Consider the following 14,754-nt stretch of genomic DNA (forward strand, 5'->3'; position numbering starts at 1 on the left):
GCGGAGCAATCGGTAATTATGTGGACCCTGAAATGGTATCAAGGATGAATCTACCTCTTGTCCCTAAGGCAGTAAAAGACGTCATTACTACAGTGGATGGCACGGAGATAGCCTCCGGACCAGTAACGCACGCCACCCAAGAAGTGACGTTAGTGTGCCAAGATGGACACCGGGAGAAAATAGTGTTCGATGTGATCAAGGCCCCTCAGTTCCAGATCATTCTGGGAATCCCTTGGTTAGAGAAGCACAATCCTCAGATCGATTGGCGAGCAAAGACGGTTCAGTTTCCAGAATGTTTTACCACTTGTTATCCTCGGCCTGATGTTTCACTGGCGGCAATCTCTTCTGAGGTTTCCAAATTACCTCCCAAATACCGGGAATTCCAAGACGTCTTTCGGAAGGACCAAGCTAACACCCTGCCTCCTCATAGGTCTTACCACTGTCAAATAGATCTGATACCCGAAACAACTCCTCCTTGCAGTAGGATTTATGCCCTCACCGAGCCAGAGAATCTTCACCTCAGACAATATCTGGACCAATACCTAGCTAACGGGTTTATCCATCCTTCAAAATCTCCAGCTTCCTCGGCTTTGTTCTTCGTTCCGAAAAAGGAAGGAGACCTTAGGACTTGTATAGATTACCGCGCCCTGAATCAAATTACCGTTAAAAACAGATACCCGTTACCTTTGATCCCTGAACTCCTGGACCAAGTCAAAGATGCATGTATATATACAAAGTTGGATCTCAGAGGAGCCTACCATTTTGTACGAATAAAAGAGGGCGATGAATGGAAGACGGCCTTCCGCACCAAGTATGGGCTGTTTGAATATCAAGTTATGCCCTTTGGACTTTGCAACGCTCCTGCCGCCTTCCAGTATTTTATGAATGATGTCCTTAGAAAACTCATTGATGTGTGTGTTGTTGTCTACATTGATGACATCCTCGTCTATTCATCATCTGAAGAAGAACATCGTAAACACGTTAGAGAGGTCCTCGAGAGATTACGTCAACATATCCTTTTTGCTAAGCTCGTAAAATGCGTTTTCAACGTAACTGAAGTTGAGTTCCTGGGATTCATATTGTCACCTAACGGAGTTCATATGGATTCAAAGAAAGTCGATGCAATCATCAAGTGGCCTTCACCAACCTCTGTAAAAGGAGTCCAAAGCATGTTAGGCTTCGCTAACATTTACCGCAGATTCATCCCTGAATTCTCTCGAATAGTCCAGCCCATCACCGCTCTGTTAAAGAAAAACAAACGTTTTGAGTGATCTACCGAGGCAGAACAAGCTTTTCAGGACTTAAAGACTAAATTCATTTCTGCACCTGTTCTAAAACATCCTCGCCCAGAACTCCCCTACATCGTAGAAACAGATGCTTCTAGTCTTGCTATGGGGGCAGTTTTATCACAAAGGGATCCGGTCACACCCCAATTACATCCTGTAGCCTTTTGGTCCCGCAAATTCTCGGCTCCCGAGATCAACTATTCAATTACAGACAAGGAACTTTTAGCTATCAGATCGGCCTTTAAAGCCTGGCGGCATTATCTTTTGGGAGCCAGACACACAGTCACCGTAATGACTGATCACCGCAACTTACAGTATCTGAAGACAGTCAAAGCTCAGTCTTACAGGCAGCTTCGCTGGGCTCTGTTTTTGGCTGAGTTTGACTTTATAATTACTTATCGACCAGGCAGTAAAAATGGAAAAGCAGATGCCCTCTCCCGGATGGGAATAGATGAACATTTGACCAATCCAGAACCAATACCCATAATCCCAGAACAAAGGATTTTGGGCTTGGTCAGCGCTCAATCCTTTGAAGACATTAAGACTACAGTCAAATCACTTTTAACTCCGGCCGACTAACAGGACTGGCAATTAAAGGGAAAAGAATTCTCAGTGGATCGAGACCTACCATATTTCCGAGGACGATTGTACTTGCCCAGTGAGAAAATACAAAAACAGGTAATCTCCTGTTATCACGATTCACTAATGGAGGGTCACCCTGGCATAACCAAAACCATGGAAAAGGTCAAAAGACATTTCTGGTGGTCATCATGGAAGAAGGACATTAGAGACTTTGTAATCTCCTGCGGTGTGTGTGCCCAGAATAAGAGTCAGAAGGAGAAACCAGCCGGTCTCTTACACCCACTACACATCCCTCCCTGTCCATGGCATACCCTGTCCATGGATTTCATCACAGACTTACCTCCATGCTCAGGGTATAATACCATTTTAGTAGTCGTGGATCTATTCTCCAAGATGGCTCACTTCATTCCCCTGAAGGGCCTACCTTCAGCTTCAGTATTGGCTCGAGAATTCTTAGAAAACATCGTTCGGTTACACGGTTTCCCCTCGGTTTTGGTCTCCGATAGGAGAAGTCAATTCATCTCCCACTTTTGGCAAAGTTGCTGTCGTTTAGCCCAAATTGATGTGAGACTTTCTAACAGTCACCATCCCCAAACTGACGGACAAACCGAGAGGACAAATCAAACTCTAGAGCAATATCTACGTTGCATGCTCCAACAAACTGAAAACCCTTGGAAGGACATTCTTTGGATCGCTGAATACGCCTATAACAATTCGACTCATTCTGGAACCGGGAAGACTCCCTTCTTCCTATTATACGGACACCATCCTAGAACCTCTAACCTGGATCCTCCCCAAGAATTCGAAACACCTGCTGTGGATCACTTGCACTCAGAGATCACTTGTGCTTTTAAGGAAGCCACTGCCCATCTGCAAAGAGCTAAAGCTCAATTTAAGAAAGGAGCAGATCAGCACCGTAAAGAGGCCCCTCACTACGCAGTGGGAGATCAGGTCTGGTTATCCACTAAGCACCTACCTCTAAAAGGACCCCGCACTTTCATCCCGAGATACCTTGGGCCCTATCTTATCTCTGCCATAATTAATCCGGTGGCTGTTAAATTGGAATTGCCTTCGCATATGAAAATACATCCAGTATTCCATGTCTCCTTACTAAAACCAGTGCAACCAGGAACTCGATTGACCAAACTCCCGGAACCTGTTTTAGTAGATGGAGAACTTGAGTTCGAAGTAAAGAACATCCTAGACTCCAAAATCTCCAAATCTAAATTATATTACCTGGTTGATTGGAAAGGATACGGCCCCCAGGAAAGGTCTTGGGAACCCTCAGAGCATGTCCACGCACCTCGTCTGGTCAAGAAATTCCATTTGAATCACCCCGACAAGCCAAAACCCCCGGAGAAGACACGCTTGGGAGGGGCCTTGATGGGGGGTGCTGTCATGATCACTGCTTCCAAGGAGTCAGGAACAGCCCAACGTCCTTGGAAGCAGGCCCCTAACCGTTATTTTAGGCACCAGCCGGTCCCCACTGGGACCTTTTGGACCTTGTCCTGGCGCCGGTGGCACCAGGCTCATCAAAGACATCGGTCCCGGCACTGGAAGCGCCGGGCTCATAATATGTATGAAGATGCTTGGGTGGACTTACCTGCAGCAGACCATGCTGCTTACTTACCAGCCACATAGGAATCCTCTGTGAACAGGAACTACTCTCTAACCTGGGTGGGGCAAGCTCCACTCCCTGGATACAACACGGGAACTCTTCTGGAACTGGAACTCTTTTCTTACCTAGGCGGGGCCGTGGAGGAAGATGCCTCATCACTCCAAGGCTATTTAAACCACACCCGATTGAACAAACGTGCTTCGAGTTATTCTGCATCTGCAGCAGAACGCTCACCGAGTCTGTTCCAGCCTTTCTTCCTTCCGATCCTGAACCTGCAAGAACAATACTTACCACTCCTGTATCCAGTATTCAGCAGCACCTGCAAAGACAAGAAACAACAGGTTAGCACGGCAACCTTTACACGCAGCGCTTTCCTCACCTGATCCATCGGCAGCGAACATTTCTTCACGCTGCACCTCCGCCTGTGAAGACAAAAGCATTGTTTTTACTTACCGGCACTCCGCGAATTCCGGATTTCTTCAACGCTGCAACCCAGCATCTGAAAGACAAACGAAGAGACATTAGACAGGTATTTACTCACGTCCATCGCGCTCGCCACAATAGAACGCCTGCAAATACTCCGGCGTTTTCCAGCATTTCTTCAGCACGAACTCACAGCTGCAAGGGAAAAGAGACAGTTAGAGCGCTTGCATTTACTTACGCATTTCCAAGCGCTTCATTCCAAGGCTCTGGCTCCAACTTCGGCTCTCTTCACACCATCTCCTATCTCAAGAGCCCTGCAAGACAAATAGGAAAAAGCATTATACAGAGTCCTGTTCTATATTAACGTGCCCACGCACCTAAAGACTATAAGGACTAAAAAGGTGTCCGGAAACTCACCGCTCGTGCAGTTAACGACGGTAACGATCCTCTGATGTCAAGAGGCCTATGTTTCACCAGTGAAGGAACTGGCAACGGCACCCTGCACCAGACGCAGATGGAGAGTCCAGCATTCACCTATCTAAGGTGAGCACGTTGACCTGGGGGCTCTACGGAGAAGCTAGGAAGAGAGAGAGAGAGAGAGAGGGACATTCAACAACCCAGATCATTAACCCCCATATTCTTTCACCTGCAGAAATCTCACTCTTCGAGTTCGACACACAGTGCGAAGAGGTTCGGCCCCAGAAGCAAATCGAGTCCTGCACATCACTTTTCGGGTCACAGACATCTTCCTGCCAAGACCAGCGCCTCCGTGGGAATCAGGTGAGCGTTACAGTTATTTGCATCTAGTTTTGCTACAATTTGGCATAAATTAGTTGAGTTTGCTTTTTGTGGTCCTAATATCAAGAAAGGAAACAGATAGAGGGCGCTAGAGGGCCGTCCCAGATGGCGGCTTCCCAGTGAGCTCCGTGTAGCTCCTAATCAATCCTGAAAAAATGCAGCTTCTGTGGTGCCCATATCGCCTGCCACAGCCATCATCGCCTGCGTGGGGCGCTGCGGCACAACTCGTACCCACTATCTCAACAGATAGCCGTTAACTGACCTATAAAAGATCCGGCTGATGAGGACCCCCCTCCGCCAACGGCGCTGTGAACGCCGGGGGAAGGAGCGACTTGCCGAGGGGCGAACCTGCACAGGGGGAGAACATCCTGCGAGCGCCAGACGCGACCTGCCGGGAGCTCTGGGCCGCAGCGGCAAGTGCTTACTCACCCGCAGCCCCGACGCCCGAGAAGGCGGGGGAGCTCCTGGTGCTGCGGAGGCCCAGCGTGCAGGGAGGAGATGGTGCCGCTTCGCCCAGACTGATCCATAACAAGAACAAGGTGCGAGCGTTCCGCAGCACCCATGGCCCAACAGGCACTCTCTCGCTTGGAGGGCTCCCCAGCCACCCCGGTCCTCCCGTGTGACATATATAACAACAGGCGCAAAGGCGCCCGACACCACGCCCAGCTAGGCCCCAAACGCTGGGGGAACTCCGGCCACATATAAACCACCCATAACCAGAGAGAGAGCGCGGAGAGCAACGCAGAGTCTTGCCAGCATTAAAAGACACATTTTTGGAGCACTCTGGGGCAACGTGCACTGCTGACAGAGCAGCGTGCGCCTAGCAGCCCCTCTCCGGCCTGCCAGACAGAGAGGCCATGGGGGAGCAACAAGGCAACACTGTACAACCCCCACCACCAAGCTCCATCCCTACATAGCCAGTGGCGGTTGGCCCGAACGACAGGCACTAACCTCCAAAATCAGAACTAAGGCGATATCACCATACAACCCCGGTGTGTTCCGATCCCCAGACGAAAACCATCCTGTTCACCACTACAAGGACCAACTCCGCAAACACCCTGATTCACCTGAGTGTCTCCATCACCTGGCTGCAACTGGGTGACCGCCTTGCACCGCGGTTGGCGCAGACACCCTGTCCGTGAGATAGACAGCGCACAAAGGTCTCCTGCAAAGCGCAACGGCGCTACCACCAACTATAAGCGCACCACGCAGAAGAGATAGTATGGAGCACAACTCAGCGCCTTGATTGAGCACCATCCATTGTCGAGGGTAGCGTGCAATTCCCAAATCTGCCCCGGTCACAGCCCGACAAAACCACGCAAAGTTCCACAACCAGGCTTCTCGGCCCACCCACGACAGCAAGACAACCCACCAAACGAAGGTTCCCACAGCCAGCCAATAATCCCAAACTTGTGCCAGGCCACCACCCGAGAGCGCCAAAAGCACTTCACCTCGGCGCAGGAAATGGGGAAAACAGGTAAATCACAAAGGAAATTGAACTTTGAAGCCAGTTCCTCCTCCAAAGCGTCTAATCCCAACAGCAGACCGCAATCACCTACACAGGAGGCCCCCCAGGTCGAGGAAGAAGTGCAAGACTTTCATATCAGAGAAATCCTATTAGACCTGAAAGCAGGAATTGGAGGCCTAGGAAGCAAATTAGACACACTTTCCTCGAAAGTCGATCAACTCCAACATCATCTGGACAAGCATGCAGACAGGCTAGACGCGGTCGAACAGCGGGCGTCGGACCTTGATGACAGCACAACGTCCCTAACCTCCAGGGTATCCTCGCTGGAATCACAAATGAAAGCAGTGTGCGCCAAAAACGAAGACTTAGAGGGACGCTCTCGCAGAAATAATATTAGAATTGTTGGGGTTAGAGAGCAACAGCTCAAATCAAAATGGAAGAACACGTGGAAAAGATCTGTATGGAGCTATTTGGAGCGGAGACACTCTCCAAGCTGTTTGTCATTGAAAGGGCACACAGGGTTCCCAACGCAAGACCAATCCCGGGAACAAATCCACGCCCGATTATAGCAAAGCTGCTAAACTACAAAGACTGGGATGCAATACTCAGGGCAGCCAGGGAAAAAGGAGACCTCCAATTCGAGGGAGATCACATTCAATTCTTTACTGACTTCTCCCAGGCAGTCCAGGCGCAGAGAAGATCGTACGCAGCTGTGAAACGACGATTGCAAGACAACCAAATACTGTACTCAATGCTCTTCCCTACGAAACTTCGCATTCAGCACGAGGGCAAAACCCAGTTTTTCAGTACACCGGAGGAAACCATTGACTACCTAGACCGTGCTGGCTGCAGACACGCCTCGAACAACGGGTGACCACAAAGAAGAGACTGGGTGAGAAGAGACCCGCCATAAACCACTCTATAGAAAACGAAAGGCGAAGGCATCATGTTAATACCATCAGTATGGAATAACCACCACAGAACATACATACTACAGTAGAAGGGAGCCTACACCCCCTCTTGGAGGGCCACCAGCGCCCCGAGCACAGCAATGTTGACTGTTTTGTTTAGAAGGGAATGTTCATCGAGGGCCAGTTGGGGGTTGCCCACGCAAGGGAGGGAAGATAGTTACAAGGAGACGCCATCGACTGCTCATCCATGCCCCAACACGTCCACACTACAGAACACCATCCTGACGAGAGTAAATTCCTACAGATTCCTGTGCGCACCTAAATTCCAGCCGAAACCTGCCACCACATTAGGTTCACCTCCAACCATCCACCCAGATGTCAGTAACATTGTTTAAAATTGCCACCTGGAACATCCGGGGTGGCAACCAACCAGCAAAAACCAGGAGAATCCTTCAATACCACCGAAGCCACAAAATCAACGTCGCCATGCTACAAGAGACCCACCTCCTTCCAACTTCGGAACAACACTGGGCCAAGTCCTGGGGGTGCCATAGGTACTTCTCGTCCTACTCATCCTACGCAAGGGGGTCACAATCCTAATTGACAAGAGAGCCAATTTCAGCCTGATTGAATCGAAGAAAGACGCAGAGGGAAGAGCCCTACTGGTGAGAGGGATCCTAGCAGGGAAAGAAGTAGTCCTAGTAAACTTGTATGCTCCAAACACTGACGGACCAAACAACTTTAACTGGGTCATGACACAGCTAGGAAGGGTCAACGCAGCAACCATCATTTGGGGAGCAGACCTCAACACGCCAATGGACCCCAGTATTGATAAATCCCACAACACGTCCGGTAAGCCATCCAAGGCGAGCCTTCAAGTCAAAGAAATTTGCCATGAATTTGATCTAACTGACACGTGGAGACATTCCAACCGCGATGCAAGAGAGTATACTTTTCACTCAGCCGTCCACAATACCAGCTCCCGCATAGACTACATTCTGGCATCTGCTCACAGTCCATTCAATTGGGGAGCGAGCCAAATCCTCCCACATTCCTTCTTAGACCACTCAATGGTGACACTCGAGCTCACACTATCTGGCGCTACAGCACCAGGTCTCAATTGGAGATTCAAACCTGGTTCACTGGCTGACTCCGTGTTCAGAGCAGAACTACAACAAGAAATCATGTCATTTTTAGAAATAAATCAGGGCTCCGTGGGCTAAGCTGGCACCATGTGGGAAACACTAAAATGCTATATTCGTGGAGTATGCTTGGCGAAGGAGAACAGTATGTTAAAACTGATCCGCAGCGAGCTGGCCAGTAGTGAACAGCGCCTGAAGGAACTAGAGCTCAAGTGCACCACCGCCACAGTCCCACAAACCCAAGCTGAGTTAAAGGAAGAACTGCTAAAGTTTAAAGAAACGGCTGAGCGCAAACTGAAATTTCTAGGACACAGACACCAGATCCGCCAATACGGAGAAGGTCAAAAACCAGGTGCAGTGCTGGCCCGCCTATTAACAATCGACAAAACACCCACCCGCGTGGAACGCATCAAAGGCACACATGGAACACTAGTCTACATGGAAGAAGAAATAGTCAACGTGTTCCACAACTTCTACCAAGACTTGTATAGCTCCAAAGGCAGTATAAACCCTGAGTCACTGCAAGACTTCCTTAACGACACTGAGCTGTACTGGGTAGACACCGAGCTTACCAAACCTCTAAACGCACCTATAACACAGGAAGAAATCCTAGAAGCAATCAAGCATCTCCCGAACACTAAAGCCCAGGCCCCGATGGACTCACAGGGCTATTTTATAAAGCCTATGCGGCCACCATAGCCCCCCTTCTGCTTCGCGTCTATGAAGAATTCATAGATCAAGGGAGCCTTACACCCACATTGCGCGAAGCCAATGTGATAGTACTACACAAAGACGGTAAACCTCCAGAAGACTGCGCATCATACAGACCGATTTCCTTGATCAACCTAGACAACAAAATTTTGGCCAGAATTCTGGTATCCCGCTTACTCCCCCTAATGCCAGCATTAGTTCTCGGTGATCAAGCCGGATTTATCCCAGGATGCAGTACGACCTACGTATCAGAAGGTTATTCAGCGTCATAGAAGCCCTCGATCCAACACAACAGGCAATAGCCGTATTACTTGATGCCGAGAAGGCGCTCGATTCAGTGGAATGGCCCTACATCTTCACAACGCTTAAACAAATGGGGCTGGGGAATTTCTTCATCAAACTGGTATCGCTGCTATACAGTGACCCACGGTCCTACATCACCCTAGGGAATACCAGATCCTCAAGCATCCAACTAGAACATGGGACTAGGCAAGGTTGCCCCCTCTCAGCTCTCATCTTTGCCTTAGTGATGGAACCCATAGCCTCGAGACTAAGATCCCACCAACTGCACAAAGGCCTTAGGCTAGGACCCCATAGACTAATAGTCTACCTCTATGCTGACGGAGTCATGTTATTCGTCAGCGACCTCCAAACTAACCTCAACCCAGTATTGCGAGAAGTGATTAAGTTTGGCCAAATGTCTGGCCTCAAAACCAATCACTCAAAATCAGTAATATTTCTCTTGACTCCGAACACCATTAAGTTTACAGACGATCAGGGCTTCAAATGGGAAAACACAAAGGTCCGATACATAGGTATCTATATGTCCATCAGTCACGCCGACATATATAAAGACAACTACGAGACAACGCTAAGCTCCCTATAACACCGTGGGGTAGAACCTCACTGACTAAAATGGTTATCCTCCCCAAACTCCTCTATTTATTTACAAATATACCATTGCTCCTCCCAAAATCCATTTTCCAAAAAGTCAAAAGTCTCATCCTGGAACTACTGTGAGCGGGAAAACCAGCACGGTTAGCATATAGAGCATTAACATTACCAACTTCAGGCGGCGCTCCCAGATATAGAAAAATACTACTGGGCAGAGCAAGCACAATTCTTAAGTCACTGGTATACGATACACTTCATTCACCCACATGTACAAGTGGAGCGAGCCCTTGCATCACCCAACTTGCTAAGAGCTATCATTATCAGTCACATCCCAGTACCACACAACACGTTAAACACAGTATGATCCACTTATGCAATCTGCAAAAAGATCGCACGAAAATACGGGGTAAATATAAGATTTTCTCCCCTACTGCCAATTAAATTCATTGCCGGCATCCCCCTCACAAATGAAAAAGTATTTCATGTATGGCTAGACAAAGTCAACATCCACTCCTTTGGAGACCTCTTCCCGGAAGGCACCTTCTAACTCCGCAGATGGCCAAAGACAGAGGAGGTAATACCTCCCTCAACATATTCCTCTACTTTAGACTACGCCACACCCTACAAGCCCTGTTCCCTTCATTCCCCAGACAGCCACCAACATGGGACCTACTACACAACGTAATTCAGGCTAAAGGCAAAGGGAGACTAGTGTCACTGTTATATAAATCCCTGCTAACCGACACGGTAACGATTGACCCCCGGGTGAAGTTAAAATGGGAAACAGCCGTCCAAGAAACAATACCCGAAGAAGATTGGGCCTACCTTCTCCGCCAAACCCAGAAAGTCGCGATAAACACCCGCTTTAAACAAATCCACTTCAATTTCGTGCATCAAACCTACTACACTCCAGTGAGAAAACACAGACACCATCCAGAGCTGTCGGCACAATGTGAAAGATGTAACACTGCAAATGCAGATTTGTTCCACCTCGCCTGGAACTGCCCCAAGATACATCGATTCTGGACCAATGCCTTACAAACAACAGCCGACATAGTAGGAAAGGAGATGACCCCTCTCCCGCTGGGGGCCCACCTCGGGTTGACCAAGTACCTACAACCCGCGACACAGAAACTAGCAGCCCCTCTCATGGTGTTGGCACGTAGGAGGATAGCTATGGCATGGGGCCGTGGCCCACTACCCACGATCGAAGCATGGAAAAAAGACATTCTGTACTGTCAAGACGTGGACACGGAATTCTTAAGGACGCTTCCACTACATGCACACCCTCCCGACATCTGGGGGCCATACATAGCATATCTGCTAAATAGCGCTGAGACCTCAGATTCAGAAACCCAAGATACATAAACACAGTGAGAGGAACAGTGAGACCCAGCAAAGGCGCAGGCGGCAGTCCGAATCAGTGAGGACGAGCATGTAACAACAGGACTATTGAGTGGGGTGTCAGGGGTGGGGGTAACTTGCGCAGTGACGTTTGTAAGTTGAAACTGTTATGATTGCACCCGGTTGGTGCAAATGTGAATGTTCATATGTGCAAAATCCAAAAAATAAAGTAATTAAAAAAAATAGAAAAAAGAAAGGAAACAGATTATATTGGTAAGACATTTAGTAGGGTTCAGATTTGCTGGGGAATTCCATTATAAAACCTCAGAATACACCCACTGTAATAAAAAATATGTTATAGAGAAAGAGGATTCCTCTTTTTGCTGCAGCCTTCAATTACAGATGGAAGATTGTAAGATGTGATTGCGTAGCTGCAACAGTATGTGTGTTTAAAGACTATAGAGACATGGCTTATTAGTTAATTTGTCATCTCTTTTATACAAGCCATAATATGTCAGCATAGCAATCCATGTGTAATAGACCACAGGCTCTATAATTGGCAGGTATCCCACACACCCCACATAAAATGCAACAGGGGAGAGCTAATCATCTGCTAGGATGCAAAACAGACACAGCATTTTAATTACATCCTTTTGTCGTGGATCCTCTTGCCCCCTAAGTGGAATCCTCATTACATATGTTATGTTATGCTATGTTGATTTATACCACGCACTGATACCACCCAAGGGCAGTCTCCATGCAGAAATGTGTGATCCCTCTGACTCCAGTTCCTCTATAGCCTGGTATGAGTTGCTGATTTTGAAACAGTCACTGATTTTGAATGTATTGACATGTATCATGTTCTCCCCCACCCCCCGAATCAGGGGTGTTGCTAGTTCTGGAAAAGATCATGGGCTTAGCTAATGTCAGGACTGGCAGGATGCAGAGCCCCATGAGCCCCCCCAGCAACGCCTCTGCCCCCCATTTTGTGCTTCAAGTCCTGTAGCGACTCTGGGAGGTAAATGGAAGCTTTTTACCTTCTCTTTCACTGCGTATGAGACCCCAATACTGGGGATTGTGGTTCATGTCAGTCGTTAAACCCCAAAGGTGTATGGAAACGCATAGCCAAGGTTTTCCTGTCCCTCAGTGCGAAAACCACTGCAGAATCTTCTTCAGAGTAGTCCACTCCTAAACTTAAATGGCTTAATGAGATGTTAATAAATCAACCATTTTGAAATCAGAGAGTTTTAAATTAAAAGTGTAATTTTTTACAGTGAGTCCTATTGTGATGCTAACAAACAGATTGTGTGGTTTTATTGCCCTGGTATATTAGAAAATGCCCTTAGTTTACTTGCCAAAAACCTGACATGAACTATAAACAATGGTGATGTAAAATATCAAGTTTGTTTTTCATGGATTGCTCTTGGGTCTTTATACAGCTGGGAAGGAGTTGTTCGGCCTCGATACACTTCACAAAAGCCTTTGGATAAAGCTGCTGGAGGAGATGTTCCTTGGGATGCCCAGTGAGTTTCCCTGGGGAGATGAGATCATGCTGTTCCTGAATGTTTTTAATGGGGCCCTGCTTCTGCACCCGGAGGACAGCGCCTTACTTAGACAATATGCTGCCACAGTCATCAACACAGCTGTACACTTCAACCACCTCTTCTCACTCAGTGGATACCAGTGGATTCTCCCTACCATGCTGCAGGCAAGTGTCCTCACTGTAAAATATCATGCTTGTAATTCAGAAATGGCTCATTTATATTGCTCCCAAAATTATAGATTGCTTTCCTATAATGTTCTATTGAAACGGACACATTCCTCCCACAGATTCCTCATCTTCTGAAATATCCTTTTGACGCTGTTAGCTCCAAAAGCATTTTCTTTGCCGCCAGGTGGTGCCATTTGGCTCCGACATCAGCTGACTGGTTTTGTCTGGGCTGACTGGTGTCAGATGACGTGCTCATTATCAGAGTTGCTGGCACCATTTACCCTTCGTTCCTATCATCCGTGGCAATACTCAGTAACATTTAAGGTCGCTCGATGTTTTCTGCAAAGTTTCAACATTTATGGACCTAAACCGGGCTCTAAAGCCTGCAGAGACTGTGATTGTTCTATGCCGGGGGTCTATTTGCACTCTTTCTGTCTTTTTTTCTTGGAAAAGACAATCACACAGAAGGGTGAAGATCCTTTCAAACAGTGACCCCTAAGGCATTGTGAAGCATGTATTCATTTTATTCATGGCCTCTACTAAGACTACTCCTGAGACGTCTTCCAGTGAAAAACCAATAAGACACCTGCACTGAGCTTCTCCTCTTTGGCCCGCCATTCAAGATCCAAAGAAAGGGTGTAGAGGAAGAAGAAAAAGAAAATGCATCTCCACCCTGGCAGTAGATCATCTTCCTCCTCAAGTCATTCATCACTGCTTGAGGTCCAATGAATCTGGAAAACAAGAAAGAGTTGGGGTGCTCATGTTTTCCACTTCAGCTTCCACCCATAGTAAACGGATGACTTTCAGGTTCCTGATTGAGTGAAAACATCTCTACCAAGGACAGTTACAGGACAGTCCACACATCCTCTGCATATCTCTAACCTCAGGCCCTGGTATCAAGCCTCGAAAAATGGGCACCATCGAGTTGGGCAGAAGTGACTTCACTGCCATTTTCTATGGAACCCTTGGCTCTGGCTCCATGCTGTTCAAAACAGTCCTCTTCCATGATGTCTAAGGCAGTTTCTTCCTAGCTTCCATCATCTGCACTAGTGCTGTCGGATCCGAGATCATCAGGTGTGCATATCCGGAGACGTTTGATTTCCTTGGAGCAGTTTACATATCTGTCAGTGCTGGATGACTCCTTCTTTCTGGCACAAGATAGATCCTCACAATATAAGAGATTTACATAGAGGAGGAGTTGGAGAAGGAAGATCCCTTAGGTGTGGAACCATTATGGATGTGCCTGGAACTCCATGACCTGAAAAGTTATTAGATGACCAATCTGAGGATTCATAATTAAAATTAAAAAGAGATTTACAAAAAGCAAGTTGTTTGGACACCTTTCCTGACTCAAATATTACAAAAGGCTGAATTACAGCTCTGAGACCGAATTTTAGATTTTACAGAGCAGTTGTGGCTAGAGCTTTTGACGCTTTAAATTTAACATCGACATCAGAGGAGCTACCTGTCCATGCTTTTATGGAAATTATTCAGCAAAGAGATGCAGGGTAGCCTATCTTGCCCTTCAATGGAACATTGAGAGATACACTTAAACCTGTATGGAATAGACCCATGTCTACTCCTATTGTTGAAAACAATATTGCACAAAAGCATAGATCTTTGGTGGAAGATGCTCAGTTTCTGTAAGCTCATCCATTGGCTGATATATTTGTAATTCAGACAGCAACAGTGGATATTCATGCAGCTGGTGCAGGATGTTAACAATACAGCATAACATTCTTGAGAAAATATCAGACTTTATAGGAAGGTCCATGCACATAACTGTGGTTCTCCAGCATAGGGTCTGGCATGGATTCACATGCTCATGAATATTCCCCGTCATCAGGCTGAGAATCCTCAGTAAAA

At 47.4% G+C, this 14,754-nt stretch overlaps 1 protein-coding gene across 21 annotated transcripts in view; it reads left to right on the forward strand.

Annotated features, from left to right (window-relative positions):
• The window catches only part of UNC80 (unc-80 homolog, NALCN channel complex subunit), a 3,486,058-nt gene that overhangs the window by 2,270,494 nt on the left and 1,200,810 nt on the right, over window positions 1-14,754 (forward strand). For all 21 annotated transcript variants that reach the window (XM_069615884.1, XM_069615886.1, XM_069615890.1 and 18 more), the window contains one exon: window positions 12,617-12,885. In XM_069615884.1, the coding sequence (XP_069471985.1) occupies window positions 12,617-12,885 (269 nt within the window). The remainder of the gene's footprint in view (window positions 1-12,616; window positions 12,886-14,754) is intronic.

The sequence above is a fragment of the Ambystoma mexicanum genome, chromosome 9, assembly GCF_040938575.1.
Source record: "Ambystoma mexicanum isolate Mex_15411 chromosome 9, UKY_AmexF1_1, whole genome shotgun sequence".
Lineage (NCBI taxonomy): Eukaryota > Metazoa > Chordata > Amphibia > Caudata > Ambystomatidae > Ambystoma > Ambystoma mexicanum.